At 38.8% G+C, this 19,759-nt stretch overlaps 2 protein-coding genes across 3 annotated transcripts in view; both read right to left on the bottom strand.

The window, feature by feature from the left end:
• Positions 1-3,403, bottom strand: part of LOC306712254 (histone-lysine N-methyltransferase 2C-like) — a 59,124-nt gene extending 55,721 nt beyond the window's left edge. For both annotated transcript variants that reach the window (XM_079181441.1, XM_079181442.1), the window contains exons 1-2: positions 3,222-3,403; positions 240-410 (exon numbers count right to left, since the gene is read on the bottom strand). In XM_079181441.1, the coding sequence (XP_079037567.1) occupies positions 240-409 (170 nt within the window). In that variant the 5' untranslated portion in view covers position 410; positions 3,222-3,403. The remainder of the gene's footprint in view (positions 1-239; positions 411-3,221) is intronic.
• Positions 3,404-6,232: 2,829 nt separating this feature from the next.
• Positions 6,233-10,683, bottom strand: xrcc2 (X-ray repair complementing defective repair in Chinese hamster cells 2). Its single transcript, XM_079181049.1, has 6 exons — positions 10,518-10,683; positions 8,614-8,695; positions 8,443-8,478; positions 8,173-8,322; positions 7,755-8,031; positions 6,233-7,537 (listed from the first exon to the last, which is right to left on the bottom strand). The coding sequence occupies exons 1-6, from the start codon at positions 10,536-10,538 to the stop codon at positions 7,210-7,212; spliced, it is 894 nt and encodes a 297-aa protein (XP_079037175.1). The 5' UTR covers positions 10,539-10,683; the 3' UTR covers positions 6,233-7,209.
• Positions 10,684-19,759: the final 9,076 nt, after the last annotated feature.

The following is a 19,759-nucleotide window of genomic DNA, read 5'->3' as shown; positions in this document are numbered from 1 at the left end:
AAGTCTTTAACAATCCTAGACAGCCACCACTGAAATCTACAAACAGTAAGTTAATGATAACATGTGTGAAGATTTAAACACAATGAAGAGTCTTAATACAGAAACACACTGTCAGCCCATTTTACAGTGTTTTCTGAGACACATCTAAGACAAGATGTCACTCTAATAACATCACACTTCATATATTCAGCTCATTGTTTCAGCTCCACTGATGATCTCAAATCCTGATCCAGACTCACTTCTTCATTGATTTGGAGGGTGGAGGAGGTGCGGCGGGCACAGAGCGGCCATCTTTCCGAGGTCGCCCACGACAACGCCTCTCGGGGGCGGGGCTAGTAGCGGCAGCTTTGGCCCGAGTGACAGGCGGTCCACTGTCCCGAGGCTCCTGAGACTGGGCCTCAGATGGCATTCTGGGTAAAAAAAATTGGTTTGGTTTAGTCTATTATATATTTATTATAGTCTTTTGTTACATTTCTGATTAAAATAATGAAATATTAAGTAAGTTTCTACAGCTGATATTTAAATGTAGCAGAGACATATTTAACTCTTTAACACCTAGCCCTATTTTTAGGCCTCTGCTTGAAAATTGCATACCCATACCAAAAAGACTAATGCTGTAACTACAAGGTCTATTTTAACAATTTTGATGTTATAATAATGGAAACACTTGTGAGATTTGTTCAGATGTGTAAATATCAGTGTATATGTTACTGGTTAAGAGTAAATGAGGATGGGACACAGCTCAAACTGAAAAGTTTGAGGTTCGCTTGGGGAAAAAAAGCACTTTTATTGTTATTTTGTTCTGGAAATGAGGCCCTGGCTAGCTTAAAAACTCTCCAAAATCATAGCACAACATGTCAGTAGTCTCAAACATTGTTTGGCTTTGACAAAGTGAAGCAGGACAAAGTTAGAGAGGTTTTGGTACAGAGAGGTCAGGCGGGGTCAAGCAAATTGTCATTTTGGAAACAGCTGTTCCATTGTACTTTTATATACTATATAACTATATATTTCACTTCTTTTATCACTAATAGTGTTCAATCTATCTAATACAGCAGTTTGGAATCATTTTGAGAGCCTGAATCCTCTCTGAGCCTGTGAACCATGGATCCATCCTCGTCTGACTGCAGTTTGACTGTGTGCATTATATTCGTTTCTGAAAAGTGCATTCTACGACCAAATGGTCCTCGCTCGGTAACCAATGGTCAACATTTAAATAGATTTATCATCTACAGTTGTTACTTCAATACCTTTTTATGTACCTCGGTTCTGCGGTTAGGGTAGTGAGGAATAAAACTAATAATGACAGCCAATCAGATGCAAGCTAATACGTCATGTAAACAAACTACCAATCAGATGCGAGTTAATACGTCATGTAAACAAACTACCAATCAGATGCGAGTTAATACGTCATGTAAACAAACTACCAATCAGATGTGAGTTAATACTTCATGTAAACAAACTACCAATCATATGTGAGTTAATACTTCATAGAACGTAATATAACAGAGTATTTCTACAGTGTGGTAGTACTACTTGTACTATAACAGAGTATTTATTCAGTGTGGTATTAGTATTTTTAATGAAGCAACGTTAAGAGGTCTGAATACTTCCTTCACTACTACATATGTGTACCAGGTCAGTAGACCACTAACAGTTCATTAGACTAATTACTTATCACAGGAACCAGAACCTCAACCGGAACGTGAACATGAACCACAACTTGGACCAGAACGTGAACCACAACGTAGACCAGATTGTGGACCAGAACAGGATTAAGAGAGTATGTTAATTAACCAGATCATAGACCAGAACGTCAACCACAACGTGGACCAGAACAGGATTAAGTGACTATAATAAAACCATCTTAACGTTACACTAATGATTAACCTCTGAATGTGTAACGTTTATTTAACCTTTACACTCTAACTTCATTCAGACGTCACGTGTTTAACACAAATTAAATGTTTTGTTGTGTTTCACCGTCTCATCGACAAACAGCTGTTCCATTGTACTTTTATATACTATATAACTATATATTTCACTTCTTTTATCACTAATAGTGTTCAATCTATCTAATACAGCAGTTTGGAATCATTTTGAGAGCCTGAATCCTCTCTGAGCCTGTGAACCATGGATCCATCCTCGTCTGACTGCAGTTTGACTGTGTGCATTATATTCGTTTCTGAAAAGTGCATTCTACGACCAAATGGTCCTCGCTCGGTAACCAATGGTCAACATTTAAATAGATTTATCATCTACAGTTGTTACTTCAATACCTTTTTATGTACCTCGGTTCTGCGGTTAGGGTAGTGAGGAATAAAACTAATAATGACAGCCAATCAGATGCGAGTTAATACGTCATGTAAACAAACTACCAATCAGATGTGAGTTAATACGTCATGTAAACAAACTACCAATCATATGTGAGTTAATACTTCATAGAACGTAATATAACAGAGTATTTCTACAGTGTGGTAGTACTACTTGTACTATAACAGAGTATTTATTCAGTGTGGTATTAGTATTTTTAATGAAGCAACGTTAAGAGGTCTGAATACTTCCTTCACTACTACATATGTGTACCAGGTCAGTAGACCACTAACAGTTCATTAGACTAATTACTTATCACAGGAACCAGAACCTCAACCGGAACGTGAACATGAACCACAACTTGGACCAGAACGTGAACCACAACGTAGACCAGATTGTGGACCAGAACAGGATTAAGAGAGTATGTTAATTAACCAGATCATAGACCAGAACGTCAACCACAACGTGGACCAGAACAGGATTAAGTGACTATAATAAAACCATCTTAACGTTACACTAATGATTAACCTCTGAATGTGTAACGTTTATTTAACCTTTACACTCTAACTTCATTCAGACGTCACGTGTTTAACACAAATTAAATGTTTTATTTACTTAAATTCAGCTGAATAGTAGAAACACAGCAGTTAGCAGTTAGCTGTTAGCAGTTAGCTGTTAGCAGTTAGCTGTTAGCTTCCTCGGACCGCCCAGTTGACTGGTAACTTCTCTGTTAGCGTTAGCAGTAGCTAGCTGTTAGCGCACCAGACTCGAGCGCATCCCGAATCCGTCGCGCGCTCACTCGTCTCCTCACTATAAACGTGACAAACACTCGTGAAGAGTTTACCGCCACAAACAGAGAAGAAGAAGAAGAAGACCAGCACTGAGACTCGAGAGCTGAAGAACCTCCTTACTGATTAGATGAGGTTCTCTTCTTCCTCTCCAGATTTAAACCGATCAGTTTAAACACAACAGAGAACTTCTCCGAGAGATGACTTCAGCGTCACTGTTCACACGAAACATTCCCGGTGATCGTTAAAAGAGAAAAACACGGTTTAACGCTGAAAAATAGGCCAAAAATTAAAGTTGAATCGGTCGCTCCGTCACGGAGGCCATGTTGTTTAGGGAGCGACCGAAGCACCGCCTGTCAGCGACAGAGGGAGTAGAAGTAGGTCCACAGAAAACATCCGCTCTGGTACCGGAGCAGCAACATTTACCGAACAGAGTTCATATGTTACGACCGGAGAAAGGCCTCCTTCACCGGGAGGAACAGTTTAACACGTGTCCGTGTGTCTGTGTGTTTGTAGCGGACTCTTTTCTGTGTTTGTGTAGTGAGAAAGGTGTCTGACCCCGCGGAGGGATCTATGGTGGGCTGCTCTAGTGAAGCGGTCTCTGTCATCAGACCTGAAGACTCGGACTGGATCCAAGAGGATCCGGACTGTGCAAACAGGAAATACATTATTGAACTTTATATTATTATTATATATTAAAAATATAACATCAGTCCTCTTTACTGAACCACTAGAACAACCTCAATGATGGAGAGAAACGCCTAATGGACCACTAGAACCCCCTAAAGAACCACTAGAACAACCTAAATGATGGCTTGAACCCCCTAATGCAGAGGTCTTCAACAGGGGGTGCGCGACCCCTAGGGGGTCCGCGGAGGTACTGCAGGGGGTCCGCGAAATTCTTGGTTGATTAGATTTCTTTTTTTTCAAACATGAATCTTTCCATTATTTTAATAGGTCACTAATAGAACATCACTCATCTTCGTTTCCACATTTATGTTTAAAATAAAAACGTCAATTTGAACAGATGATTATGATGCAATTGACAGACGGTGTTGATGTTGACATTGGCATCAGTTATGAGGTGTGTTTCTAGATGTCAGTGGCACGGCCCCCCCGCTCACTGCACCTTCACATAAATAACAACATGAACACATCAACCTGTGTGTTATTTGAATAGCTCAGTATTTAACGCACAATAAAGAGGTGTGTGTATACATGGCACTAGGCCCAGTTTAATATAAAACACCATTTTATTCAATATATATAGTCGGGGGTCCTGCTCTCTCTGTCAGTTTGGGGGTCCTTGGCCTGCCCTAATGGACTACTAACCACCTAAAGAACCACTAGAACCACCTCAATGATGGTGAGAACCACCTAATGGGCCATAAGAACAAACTAAATGACAGCTAGAACCCCCTCAATGACTGCTAGAACCACCCAAAGAACCACTAGAACAACCTCACCCAGATAGCAAACTGACTCCGCTCCAGATCCGCCCTGTAGGTATCACAGGCTCCGGAAATATCTTAAATGATGAATTTATTGAATTTATTCAAGACTTAAAATCTACAGTTACGCTGGAGAACATAAATGCATAGTTTGTGCATCTATTCAGTCCTTCCAGCAGCTCCTGGGTTCTAATCCCAACTCTCTGTCCCGACTATCTAATAAAAGGCAAAAAGACAAATAATCTGAAAGAAAGAGGTCATTGCAGCTTCTATATCGAATAGGTATTAATGGAACAAAAGAACTTTAACCATAAATAGTATCAAAAACAGTTTTTTTATTAAATTAAATCCATTAACAAGGATTTTAGAACATCACATGTATGACATGTAGAACACATGTAGAACACATGTGCAGGCCTGCTCAGGAGGATGCTGGAGCTTCCTGTCTGCTGAACACTCGTTGTGTTTCACCGTCTCATCGTCTGAGGCAGCGCGTGAGACGTGATTCTGTGATCACGAGCAGATCAAACATCTCATGAACCCTCAGTGCAACATGTAGCAGACGTGCTAAAAGCTAGTGTCTGACATTTAAAGGTTTGCTATGCTATATTCAGAGCTAATGTATCATATAACTATTATCTATGTGAAGATATAGTCGAGTAACATCTACCTGAGCAGAGAATGAAGTTTTGTGTCACGTCCTCCGATGGTTGCCAGGGAGGAAATCTAAAATGGATCAAAACAGTTCTGTTAATATCTGAAACTTTAAAATAGGTTTTCACCAAACCGGGTATTGTCCAGTGTTATTACATCTAATATAGAATAGTTCAAATCAAGATTGAATTCAATCAGATTTGATTGAGATGCACCACTGTTCTTCACTCACTTACCTTCACACCAACATTTGATAGAACATGTAAACATCTACCTTCTAGACCACCGTCCCCTCAGCAGAGAACACGTTGAACCATCTCAACCACATCATGTTTCTACAGTTTCACTCTTAAAATCATGCTTTTAAACATATTTAAAGCAGGAAAGAAAGGTAGATCAGCTGCTCGCTCAGGTTTGTCTGAGTTCAGGAGGAAAGGTGACCGCCCCCCCCGTTGTGTTGCTGCCTGTTCCCTGCCTGCAGTGTTTGAACTGGAAAAAAGGCGCATTCGATGTGCAGATCCGCCCGGTAACCGCAGCGAGTCCGCTGTTTGATGGTGCGTGATCCGTATCCAACCTGAGGGCGGTCCCGCCCCGGAGTCCACTGCTATCTGGGCAATGACTGCTAGAACCACCCAAAGAACCACTAGAACCAACTCAATGATGACGAGAACCACCTTAATAACCACAAGAACAACCTCAATGACTACTAGAACCACCAAAGGAACCACTAAAACCACGATGGCAAGAACCACCTTAAGAACTATAACTTTAATGACTGCTAGAACCATCTAAAGAACCACCTCAATGATGGTGAGAAACACCCAATGAGCCAGTAGAACCACCTTAATAACTACTAGAACCACCTCATTGATGGTGTAAAACACCTAATGGGCCAGTAGAACTACCTTAAGAACCCCTCAATGACAGCTAGAACCACCTAATGAACCACTAGAACAATAAACAAATGGGTGACAAATGACAGTAAAACTCAACATATTCTCGAGACAAACACAATTACACCTCCTGAATCAGTACTTTAATCGAAAGTTAACAAAAGTATTCAAAAAGAACAGCAACAACATCACAGACAGACGGGTTCCTGATGTTTAATGTTCTCACGGACACAGACGGGTTCCTGATGTTTAATAATGTTCTCACGGACACAGACGGGTTCCTGATGTTTAATGTTCTCATGGACACAGACGGGTTCCTGATGTTTAATAATGTTCTCATGGACACAGACGGGTTCCTGATGTTTAATGTTCTCACGGACACAGACGGGTTCCTGATGTTTAATAATGTTCTCATGGACACAGACGGGTTCCTGATGTTTAATAATGTTCTCATGGACACAGACGGGTTCCTGATGTTTAATGTTCTCACGGACACAGACGGGTTCCTGATGTTTAATGATGTTCTCATGGACACAGACGGGTTCCTGATGTTTAATGATGTTCTCATGGACACAGACGGGTTCCTGATGTTTAATAATGTTCTCATGGACACAGACGGGTTCCTGATGTTTAATGTTCTCATGGACACAGACGGGTTCCTGATGTTTAATGTTCTCACGGACACAGACGGGTTCCTGATGTTTAATAATGTTCTCATGGACACAGACGGGTTCCTGATGTTTAATGTTCTCATGGACACAGACGGGTTCCTGATGTTTAATGTTCTCATGGACACAGACGGGTTCCTGATGTTTAATGTTCTCATGGACACAGACGGGTTCCTGATGTTTAATGATGTTCTCACGGACACAGACGGGTTCCTGATGTTTAATGTTCTCATGGACACAGACGGGTTCCTGATGTTTAATGATGTTCTCATGGACACAGACGGGTTCCTGATGTTTAATAATGTTCTCATGGACACAGACAGGTTCCTGATGTTTAATGATGTTCTCATGGACACAGACGGGTTCCTGATGTTTAATGTTCTCATGGACACAGACAGGTTCCTGATGTTTAATGTTCTCACGGACACAGACGGGTTCCTGATGTTCAGATGAACTTCACTCCTCCATCGCTCACATAGAAGGAGCTGCTCCTGTAAGCCTTGGTCCTGGAGGAGGAGGAGGTGCAGTGGACGGTGAAGACTCGCCGTCTCCTCTGCTCCTCGCTGCCTCCTGCTGTGGAGGCCATGTTGGTTGCGGCCTCCTGCCGGGAACAGAGCAGCCGGTGGGTCACCAGCCGTTGCCAGGGGTGACAGAGGTACGGTCGGTCATAGGAGGAGGAGGAGGAGGAGGAGGAGGAGGAGGAGGAGGAGGAGGGTCCGTTGTAGCTCCTCCTGATGGCGTGGCAGGTAGCGAAGACGGTGATTCTGTAATCTCTAAAAGAAGGAGCCACAGATTAGACCGATTCATTCAACAAAGATGTGAACCCAGCATGCAGTGCGTTTCATCACGTTCCTTCAGAACAGCTTCGGTGTATATATATATATATGTATATATATATATATATATATATATATATATATATATATATACATATATATATATACACCTTGTAATGTAATGGGATACCCGTTCTAGTCGATGAACAGCTACCTTAGCAGCCGACCCAGCAGCTCTGCACACTTGCTGAGTTTCTCTTCCTGTTTAGCGATGCTGGCCCCGCCCTGGCAGCGGTCCAGCCAATAGAAAGCGGAGATGCTGTCGATGAGGAGGAGTGCGAGTCCGGGCCGCGATGACAGGGAAGTCTCCAGAAAGTGGAGGGTGAGGAGGAGCTGGGAGGAGGACGAGCAGTGGACGACCAGGAGGCGAGACAGGCACGAACGCAACGCTGCCTCATCTGAACCGGAGCAGGACGAGCCGGGAGAACCAGCTAGAGAGACAGATTCTTATAATCTTCAGTAATTCATTGACATACTATGGATGAATGTCAGTTTTTGCAGCCACAGCCTGAACATCCAGAGTTGAATTATGTTCCCAGTACGACCCCCGGTGTGTGTGTGTGTGTGTGTACCAGCATTCAGTCTGCTGTCCAGGATGCTGACCAGTCGTAACATGTCCAGACTGTAGTCGGTGTCCACAAACACAACGTCCACCTCCAGACCGCCGGATGCTACCGGCAACACGCAGCGACACAGCAGGTGGTAGAGCAATTCTGTCTTACCTAAGAAACACACACACACAGATGCATATATATATATATACAACACAACACACACACACACACTTTACAGGAAGTTCAAACCAGGTAAAGGTAGAAGTACTTCCTGTGACGTGAACTCACCTGTTCCCTCTGTTCCATACAGCTCAACCACCTCACCTGTGAAACACATGTGAGCTGATCAGTCAACACTCATCTGTAATAATGCTAATGCTGCTAATGCTAATATCTTTATGCTTTGGTTCCTTGATGTCATGTGACCCGTGCTGACAGGAAGTGGGCGTGGTCAGTCACCATGGTTGGGTCCTCCATCTTCAGGAAACATTTGAGGTTCGATGTCCTTCAGACAACGACGGGCCTCCAGACGAGCAAAAAGCTGCAGAGACACAACTGATCAGTCTACAGTCTATAGACCGTACCATCATCTGTTAATATACCGTACCATCATCTGTTAATATACCGTACCATCATCTGTTAATATACCGTACCATGTCTGTTTATAGACCGTACCATCATCTGTTAATATACCGTACCATGTCTGTTTATAGACCGTACCATCATCTGTTAATATACCGTACCATCATCTGTTAATATACCGTACCATCATCTGTTAATATACTGTACCATGTCTGTTTATAGACCGTACCATCATCTGTTAATATACTGTACCATGTCTGTTTATAGACCGTACCATCATCTGTTAATATACTGTACCATGTCTGTTTATAGACTGTACCATGTCTGTCTATAGACCGTACCATCATCTGTTTATAGACCGTACCATCATCTGTTAATATACAGTACCATCATGTATAACCATCATGTATAACTGTTTATGGACCGTACCATCACTAGTCAGTACTCTTGTAAAATGACGTGCTCTAGTAGTAATCCAGGTATTAGTCGTATGTTTCCCGATGTATTTAGTCTCATTCAATTTAGGTAAAGTTGGAAAGATATTCAAAGATTCGGACTTCCCGGTTCAATAAACTCTGTAAGCGTCGTGAAGTAGACAACAAGCTACAGCTTTGACGTAATGAACACAGTTCTCTCGCGCTCCTCCGAGCTGGACAAACAGGGACCGTCTACAAAGTGCAATGCGTAGAATACCTACTTCAACAATATTCAATAGCTTCACTGTCATGCAATGTAATGTGACCAAAATCACTCCACACATCAATGGGCTTCTCCTTGTTGTACTACAACTGTTATTTTGGTAAAATATGCTTTTGATTTATTTCTGTGACTTTTTACTGAAAACTCTTTTCAATACGTTCCCTCTGCTAGTGTCTGTGACCAACATGTGTTTCACCAGCAGGGGGCGCTTTGAGTTGTACTACAGCAGTCATTATTGAGAAGTCTGCTTTTGTACACTGCAGAGGATTTGTTATTGGAAATAATATTCAATAACTTTCCTGTTATATAGTGTAGTGTGACCAAAGTCACGTTCTCTTTCTGCTTTATTACATAAATACTGCTACATTAACGTTTCAGTGATTTGGTCAAACTAGTGAGACTGTGAAGATATGTTTAGTATTGTGTATTTGTTTTGAATAAAAACATATATATATATATATATATATATATAAACATATATATATATACACACACACACACACTATAAGTATTTGGACAATAAGTATTTGGACAATAAAGCTGAAAGAAGACTTTCAGCTCTAATTCAATGGATTAAACAAAACAATAACGTTTATGAAATACAGCCACTGTTCCACAGTCACCACATGTTCAGAGGATCAGCAGTAACTGGACAAACTAACACAATTGTGAATATAATCATTATTTGTAATACTTGGAGGGAAATCCTTTGCAGTCAATGATTGGCTGAAGTCTGGCTCCATAAACATCACCAAACCACCGTCTCCTCCCTGGAGATGCTTTGATCCTTTCAGCCTCCTTCAGCTGCTGCTGTTTGTGGGTCTTTGTGCTTCACTTTTATCTTCAGGAAGTGAAACGCTGCTCACGTGAGATCAGGTGACTGACTAGCTTGTTGTCTACCTCACTACGCTTACAGAGTTATCGTTTGTATTTCAGCAACGTTTCGCTAACGATTTATTGAACCGGGAAGTCCGATCTTTAATCCAGGTATTAGACGTATTCCGTCTGTACACACGGTGCTGTTATAACACAGAGAGCTACTTCAAGCACGTGAACGTAAAGTTACGAGTTTACTTTCTGACCTGAGCGCCGCTTTCAGTCATTTCAGCACGAGCTTCATCTTCTCAATAAACAAATTCTGCCGCTGCCTTCTTCTTCTTCTTCTTCTTCTTCTTCTTCTTCTTCTTCTTCTTCTTCTTCTTCTTCTTCTTCTTCTTCTTCTTCTTCTTCTTCTTCTTCTTCTTCTTCTTCTTCTTCTCCTTCTCCTTCTTCTTCTTCTTCTTCTTCTTCTTCTTCTTCTTCTTCTTCTTCTTTTGATTATAGCCGCTTCTGTTTGAGCTCACTTCCTGTTTATGTTTTCTTACCGTAATGTACAGGAGTGGTGTGTTACCGTAGTGTCTGGTGTGCGCAGCCAAGGGAGTGCACAAATATATTTGGGCAACAAAACGTATTTATGTATACACGGTAAAAAAATAATAATAATTGTACTATATGTTGTAATATAATAATATTAATGTAATATATATATTATATTTATATAAATATGTATTAATTAGTGCTGGGCAACGATTACAATTTGCAATCATGATTAATCTCATGATTTCTTTGCGATTAATCGCGATTAAGTAGTGTATTGTTTACTTTTATGTTAAAGTGCTGCTCTATGAACTAAAGGTCAACAACATTTGGTTTAAACACGTTAAACTCATCAGGTTCTTGTTAACAGCAGGATTCTCTTCACACAGCAGCAGTTATAACACAGTTATAATGATTCTGATCATAGATATTCAGACGTGTTCACAACTTTATCTTCATGTGTGTCAGAGATGAATTTAAATATACATCTTAAACCTGCAAACCTATCTACGTCATGTTATAATGTTTGTTAAACTCTCAGTAGTGATAACTAAATGATGTGATTATTATACATATTACTAACTAAACACTTTAAAAACTCTACAACAATCATTTAAATGAATCATTTATTTTTTGCTTTTGTTGGTATGTTGGTCAGACACTATGCTACGCTAATATGTGGTGTTTGTTATAAATGTACGCAGCAGCAGGAAGAGACGCCACACAAACAGCTGTTCACCGCTCGCTGCCTTCTTGTGTTAAAAATGTCCGTTTAATAACAAATAGAAAACTGCGTTAACGAGCAATAACATAATTGCCGGCATTAATTAATGAATGAATGCGTTAACGCGATAATAACGCGTGTTGTATTCTTCACAACATGTGTTTGGAGTCAGGTGACCAACTTGACGAAGATGAGCAGGGTCTTCTTCAGAGAGGACAGTAGACACCTTCACAATACTTTTAGTTACACTTTTCTTTACACATGTGTGTGAGCTGGTGTCCAGGATGCCTCAGAGTGATGCATCACCAAGACGTCTGCTGTGCCTCCACAGGGTGAGCAGCAGCGGTTCGTCGATGGGTTATCGTGGTCAACCAGCCAAACACTGCTCCTTTTGACTTAGTTTCTGAATGAAATTTGTCAGACACATGAATATTGGTAAACATTTTTTATTTTGTGCTTTCTTTCAGTAATGCAATAATTTATTTTTGCTGTTCAATGTTTTTTTAATTAGCATTTGACCCATACACGTCACCATTTTCTTTTCAAATCTCTCTCTTCTTCTCTCTTTCAGTCGCCTCCACCTCAGCAGTGACTCCACTCGTCCAGCGTGGGACTGCTCTCATGGAGGACTGTTGCTGCTGCCTTTTTCCCCTCGAGGTGCTCTGGTTGAAGGACCGGGTCGCTGTTCGTCATCATCAGGCAATTCCACAGTTGATGGCATCTGACTGGGGAAGGAGGTGTTGAAAGGACCTGGAGGTGCACTCCCCACCACAGGACACATCAGGATTCCATTCAAATCACAAGTACAAAGTGGTTATTTTAAGTTTGTCTGCAGAGATACATAGTTATATTGTAGGTGGCAAAATACTGAACAGGGAAAATTGAAGATTGATACTAAGAGAGTCCAACAAACATTTAAGACACAGAGCAAGCAGTATTCCAGGTGATTGGTCTTTGGCCCTTTTATATGTTGTCAGCAGGTTTCCCAGTTTTTTCCTCATGTTGTCGTTGGTGTATTTGTATCCTTTGCCATTAAAGGCTTGTTTTTGTGAAATGATACATTTTTGTATTTCATTGTCAGCTCAAATAATAATGTGTTTGAATTCTGTAAAAACATTAGAGTAATGTTAAAAACATTCATATTTTATTATAATCCATTACAAAATAAGACACTATACCCGTCTGCAGAGGAGGACTGTGGTGGTTCCGGGTTTATTTCAGTGGGGCAAGAACCCGAGTCCAGGCAGAGAAACTGTCGGCCAGAGGGAACACTGTGTGATGCGTTGCCATTTGTGACTTTACTGCAGAGAAAGATAGTCTAAACATTTAACAAATATAGTTATCATAATAATTGATTGGGTCCTGCAGCTTTTATTTCCACCATTACATTCATGGAGCTAAGGTAATGATGGCCGTCCAAAATCCAACCAAATAAAGTTATTAAGGTATTATACAATTTCCCTGTTCATTTTTAACTCAATGGCGCCTTCATCATGATAATCGTGACTTTGTCCATTGTTACAGGTTTAACTGAGGTCCTTTAGGGCTCTTTATGAACCCAATTACTTGAGAAGAAATGACCACACACCTGCTTGAAATGGAGCAGGTCTACTGTGGGGGAGCCCATTACAAAGGTTGTGCCCTTCACAGTGGCTGCTGTTGTGTGTGTTGCTGATCAAAGAGTCGGTCATGTGGTCCACATCCAGTCCTGTTCAATAACAACAATATAACAAAACTTTATTCATTCAGTCCTGTTCAATAACAACAATATAACAAAACTTTATTCATCCAGTCCTGTTCAATAACAACAATATAACAAAACTTTATTCATCCAGTCCTGTTCAATAACAACAATATAACAAAACTTTATTCATTCAGTCCTGTTCAATAACAACAATATAACAAAACTTTATTCATCCAGTCCTGTTCAATAACAACAATATAACAAAACTTTATTCATTCAGTCCTGTTCAATAACAACAATATAACAAAACTTTATTCATTCAGTCCTGTTCAATAACAACAATATAACAAAACTTTATTCATCCAGTCCTGTTCAATAACAACAATATAACAAAACTTTATTCATCCAGTCCTGTTCAATAACAACAATATAACAAAACTTTATTCATCCAGTCCTGTTCAATAACAACATTATAACAAAACTTTATTCATCCAGTCCTGTTCAATAACAACAATATAACAAAACTTTATTCATCCAGTCCTGTTCAATAACAACATTATAACAAAACTTTATTCATCCAGTCCTGTTCAATAACAACAATATAACAAAACTTTATTCATCCAGTCCTGTTCAATAACAACAATATAACAAAACTTTATTCATCCAGTCCTGTTCAATAACAACAATATAACAAAACTTTATTCATCCAGTCCTGTTCAATAACAACAATATAACAAAACTTTATTCATCCAGTCCTGTTCAATAACAACAATATAACAAAACTTTATTCATCCAGTCCTGTTCAATAACAACAATATAACAAAACTTTATTCATCCAGTCCTGTTCAATAACAACAATATAACAAAACTTTATTCATTCAGTCCTGTTCAATAACAACAATATAACAAAACTTTATTCATTCAGTCCTGTTCAATAACAACAATATAACAAAACTTTATTCATCCAGTCCTGTTCAATAACAACAATATAACAAAACTTTATTCATCCAGTCCTGTTCAATAACAACAATATAACAAAACTTTATTCATTCAGTCCTGTTCAATAACAACAATATAACAAAACTTTATTCATTCAGTCCTGTTCAATAACAACAATATAACAAAACTTTATTCATCCAGTCCTGTTCAATAACAACAATATAACAAAACTTTATTCATCCAGTCCTGTTCAATAACAACAATATAACAAAACTTTATTCATCCAGTCCTGTTCAATAACAACAATATAACAAAACTTTATTCATCCAGTCCTGTTCAATAACAACAATATAACAAAACTTTATTCATCCAGTCCTGTTCAATAACAACAATATAACAAAACTTTATTCATCCAGTCCTGTTCAATAACAACAATATAACAAAACTTTATTCATCCAGTCCTGTTCAATAACAACAATATAACAAAACTTTATTCATCCAGTCCTGTTCAATAACAACAATATAACAAAACTTTATTCATCCAGTCCTGTTCAATAACAACAATATAACAAAACTTTATTCATCCAGTCCTGTTCAATAACAACAATATAACAAAACTTTATTCATCCAGTCCTGTTCAATAACAACAATATAACAAAACTTTATTCATCCAGTCCTGTTCAATAACAACAATATAACAAAACTTTATTCATCCAGTCCTGTTCAATAACAACAATATAACAAAACTTTATTCATTCAGTCCTGTTCAATAACAACAATATAACAAAACTTTATTCATCCAGTCCTGTTCAATAACAACAATATAACAAAACTTTATTCATCCAGTCCTGTTCAATAACAACATTATAACAAAACTTTATTCATCCAGTCCTGTTCAATAACAACAATATAACAAAACTTTATTCATCCAGTCCTGTTCAATAACAACAATATAACAAAACTTTATTCATCCAGTCCTGTTCAATAACAACAATATAACAAAACTTTATTCATCCAGTCCTGTTCAATAACAACAATATAACAAAACTTTATTCATCCAGTCCTGTTCAATAACAACAATATAACAAAACTTTATTCATCCAGTCCTGTTCAATAACAACAATATAACAAAACTTTATTCATCCAGTCCTGTTCAATAACAACAATATAACAAAACTTTATTCATTCAGTCCTGTTCAATAACAACAATATAACAAAACTTTATTCATCCAGTCCTGTTCAATAACAACAATATAACAAAACTTTATTCATCCAGTCCTGTTCAATAACAACATTATAACAAAACTTTATTCATTCAGTCCTGTTCAATAACAACAATATAACAAAACTTTATTCATACAGTCCTGTTCAATAACAACATTATAACAAAACTTTATTCATCCAGTCCTGTTCAATAACAACAATATAACAAAACTTTATTCATACAGTCCTGTTCAATAACAACATTATAACAAAACTTTATTCATCCAGTCCTGTTCAATAACAACATTATAACAAAACTTTATTCATTCAGTCCTGTTCAATAACAACAATATAACAAAACTTTATTCATCCAGTCCTGTTCAATAACAACATTATAACAAAACTTTATTCATTCAGTCCTGTTCAATAACAACAATATAACAAAACTTTATTCATCCGGTCCAGTTGAACAATGATCAACAGAATTAATAACATCGAGGTTAACCCAGTGCAGTGTGTGTGTGTGTGTGTGTGTGTGTGTGTGTGTGTGGTAATCAGTAAATGGAGTGTGTTTCTGGACAGAGACGATCAGCTGCCTGCAGACGATCAATACTGAGGATGGAGGGAGAGACCATTGTGTGTGTGCGCCTCCTCGATGTCACGATGTAAAACAGTTTTTATATAACAGTGGTGTTGTGTGTGTTTGACTGTCAGGTGAACTCTCAACTTCCTCTCAGACGTTTTAAAGAAGACTCAAAGTTTTGAGTTCAAGATGTGGTCAATACACACACACACACACACACACACACACACACACACAGGTTGAGTTTCAGTAAATTGATCTGACAACACACACACACTTTCCCGTCAGTCACAAAACACTACAAGTAAATGATACATCCTAATAGATGATGTAATATATGTGAGTAAATATATATATATATTTAGTTTGTATGTTTGTTGTATGGATGAATAAAGTATGAATGAAGTTATGTTGCTGAGAGCAGCAGAGCTCTAATGTTTCCGTGCTGCGTTCAGGAACCAAAACCGGTCAATCAAGACTAGTGAGCGCCATTGAAAGCAGCTCAGGCTTTCATTGATTTCCATTCTCATCAGAGGAATAATAAAGTGCTTTTGTCACATCGCTGCACACGTTTTGCTCCCGGACACAAACGATTTCCAACATCCGTCACACAGAGATTAATGAGCAAGCTTCTGAAATACCTCATGACCCTTTATACCATCATTTATACCTCCGCCTGCTGTTTGTTAGTATTCAAATAAATACCATGATTATTAATTATTACCTTTCGTGATGACTTCTGTATCTCATAATCACAAGAAAGATACAAAATGAGACAACAGAATACATTTATTCATTTATTTATTATTATTGGGTTTATTTAATGCATTTAGTTCCAGTATTACTACCATTGATTTAGTTATAGTACTACTAGTACTACTACCATTGATTTAGTTATAGTACTACTAGTACTACTACCATTGATTTAGTTATAGTACTACTAGTACTACTACCATTGATTTAGTTATAGTACTACTAGTACTACTACCATTGATTTAGTTATAGTACTACTAGTACTACTACCATTGATTTAGTTATAGTACTACTAGTACTACTACCATTGATTTAGTTATAGTACTACTAGTACTACTACCATTGATTTAGTTATAGTACTACTAGTACTACTACCATTGATTTAGTTATAGTACTACTAGTATTACTACCATTGATTTAGTTATAGTACTACTAGTACTACTACCATTGATTTAGTTATAGTACTACTAGTATTACTACCATTGATTTAGTTATAGTACTACTAGTACTACTACCATTGATTTAGTTATAGTACTACTAGTACTACTACCATTGATTTAGTTATAGTACTACTAGTATCACTACCATTGATTTAGTTATAGTACTACTAGTATCACTACCATTGATTTAGTTATAGTACTACTAGTATTACTACCATTGATTTAGTTATAGTACTACTAGTATCACTACCATTGATTTAGTTATAGTACTACTAGTACTACTACCATTGATTTAGTTATAGTACTACTAGTATCACTACCATTGATTTAGTTATAGTACTACTAGTACTACTACCATTGATTTAGTTATAGTACTACTAGTATCACTACCATTGATTTAGTTATAGTACTACTAGTACTACTACCATTGATTGAGTTATAGTACTACTAGTACTACTACCATTGATTTAGTTATAGTACTACTAGTATTACTACCATTGATTTAGTTATAGTACTACTAGTACTACTACCATTGATTTAGTTATAGTACTACTAGTACTACTACCATTGATTTAGTTATAGTACTACTAGTACTACTACCATTGATTTAGTTATAGTACTAGTAGTACTACTACCATTGATTTAGTTATAGTACTACTAGTACTACTACCATTGATTTAGTTATAGTACTACTAGTACTACTACCATTGATTTAGTTATAGTACTACTAGTACTACTACCATTGATTTAGTTATAGTACTACTAGTACTACTACCATTGATTTAGTTATAGTACTACTAGTATTACTACCATTGATTTAGTTATAGTACTACTAGTACTACTACCATTGATTTAGTTATAGTACTACTAGTACTACTACCATTGATTTAGTTATAGTACTACTAGTATTACTACCATTGATTTAGTTATAGTACTACTAGTACTACTACCATTGATTTAGTTATAGTACTACTAGTATTACTACCATTGATTTAGTTATAGTACTACTAGTACTACTACCATTGATTTAGTTATAGTACTACTAGTACTACTACCATTGATTTAGTTATAGTACTACTAGTATCACTACCATTGATTTAGTTATAGTACTACTAGTACTACTACCATTGATTTAGTTATAGTACTACTAGTATCACTACCATTGATTTAGTTATAGTACTACTAGTACTACTACCATTGATTTAGTTATAGTACTACTAGTATCACTACCATTGATTTAGTTATAGTACTACTAGTACTACTACCATTGATTTAGTTATAGTACTACTAGTATCACTACCATTGATTTAGTTATAGTACTACTAGTATTACTACCATTGATTTAGGGCAACCATGGCTAAGTGGAGAGCAGGGCCGTCCTTCAATCAAAGTATCGGCGGTTCGATCTCCGGCTCCACTAGTTACGTGCCGATGTGTCCTTGAGCAAGACACTTAACCCCCAGAAATTGCTCCCATATTTGTGCCTGTGTGTGATCTGAATTGTAAGTCACTTTGGATAAAAGGGTCTGCTAAATGACTGTAAGGTAATTTAGTTTTAGTGCTATTTAGTGTTAGAGAAGGTTATCCTGGACCCATAAGCAGACACCGAGTCAGCAGTGTAGGTAAAGGAAATAGGTTTATTTGAGTTGTTCGTAGAGCCGGCGGAGAATGCGAGTAGGAAGGTGAGGCGGCGTGAGCGGCGGCGGCTGGGCTGCGACATCGGCACCGGGATCTTGAGACACAAAGGAAAAACAAGTTAGTAATCTCAGGTAAGCGAAGTTCAACAAACTCTTAGTAGAGGGAAAAACTCAGAGGGGCCAAGGTTGTAGCTACCACTGAGCTAACGAAACAATCTGGCGATGAGAGTGAAGGAAGCCGGGGTGTTTGAGCTGCATGAGATTGAAGGTCTGATTGCCGGCAGGTGCACACACACACACACACACACACACACACACACACACACACACACACACACACAGAGAACAGAGGGGAGACACCAAGAACGAGCTGGAGTCACAGCGGAGCCGTGACAGTACCCCCCCCTCAACGGGCTTGTTCGGATGATCCCGATGGAAGTCCCGGACAAGGGAAGCATCCGTGAAGGAGCCACGAGGAATCCAGGAGTGTTCCTCTGGGCCATAACCCTCCCAGTCAATGAGGTACTGGAATCCCCGGACCTGGTGGCGGACATCCAGAATCCGCTGGATATCGGAAACAGGGTGTTCATCGACAACCTGGGGGGGTGGTAGGGGGTCGGCGGTAGGGCACAGGGGACTGGAGGAAACTGGCTTGAGCAGTGAAACGTGGAAGGTAAGATGGACTTTTAAAGAGGATGGGAGTTTAAGCCACTTGTCCACTTCGAAGGGTCCGACGAACCGGGGTGCCAACTTACGGGATTCCACCTGAAGGGGTGAAAGCCATACCCTTTGGCCAGGACAATAAGTGGGTGCAGGGGTTCGGTGACAGTCAGTGAGGCGCTTGTTCTGGGCGGCCGAACGTTGGAGCGCCGACTGGACCTCCCTCCATATCTATCGGCACCTACGGAGGTTGGCTTGGACTGATGACACCTCCTTCTCTTGGGCCGGAAACAGGGGCGGTTGATACCCCAATTGTCCACAACGGTTAGTATGGTGGTGCTCCCC

The sequence above is a fragment of the Pholis gunnellus genome (genome assembly GCF_910591455.1).
Source record: "Pholis gunnellus genome assembly, chromosome: 20".
In the NCBI taxonomy this organism is placed as follows: Eukaryota; Metazoa; Chordata; class Actinopteri; order Perciformes; family Pholidae; genus Pholis; species Pholis gunnellus.
Note: the sequence above shows the minus strand (reverse complement) of the source record. Positions and strands in the feature narration are given on the sequence as shown.

Coding starts and splice junctions, on each gene's coding strand:
- xrcc2 (XM_079181049.1), bottom strand. CDS start 10,538: ATGACTGAAAGCGGCGCTCAG. Junction 8,696..10,517: donor TGACTGAAAGCGGCGCTCAG/GTCAGAAAGTAA, acceptor GTGTCTCTGCAG/CTTTTTGCTCGTCTGGAGGC. Junction 8,032..8,172: donor GGACAGCAGACTGAATGCTG/GTACACACACAC, acceptor CTGTCTCTCTAG/CTGGTTCTCCCGGCTCGTCC.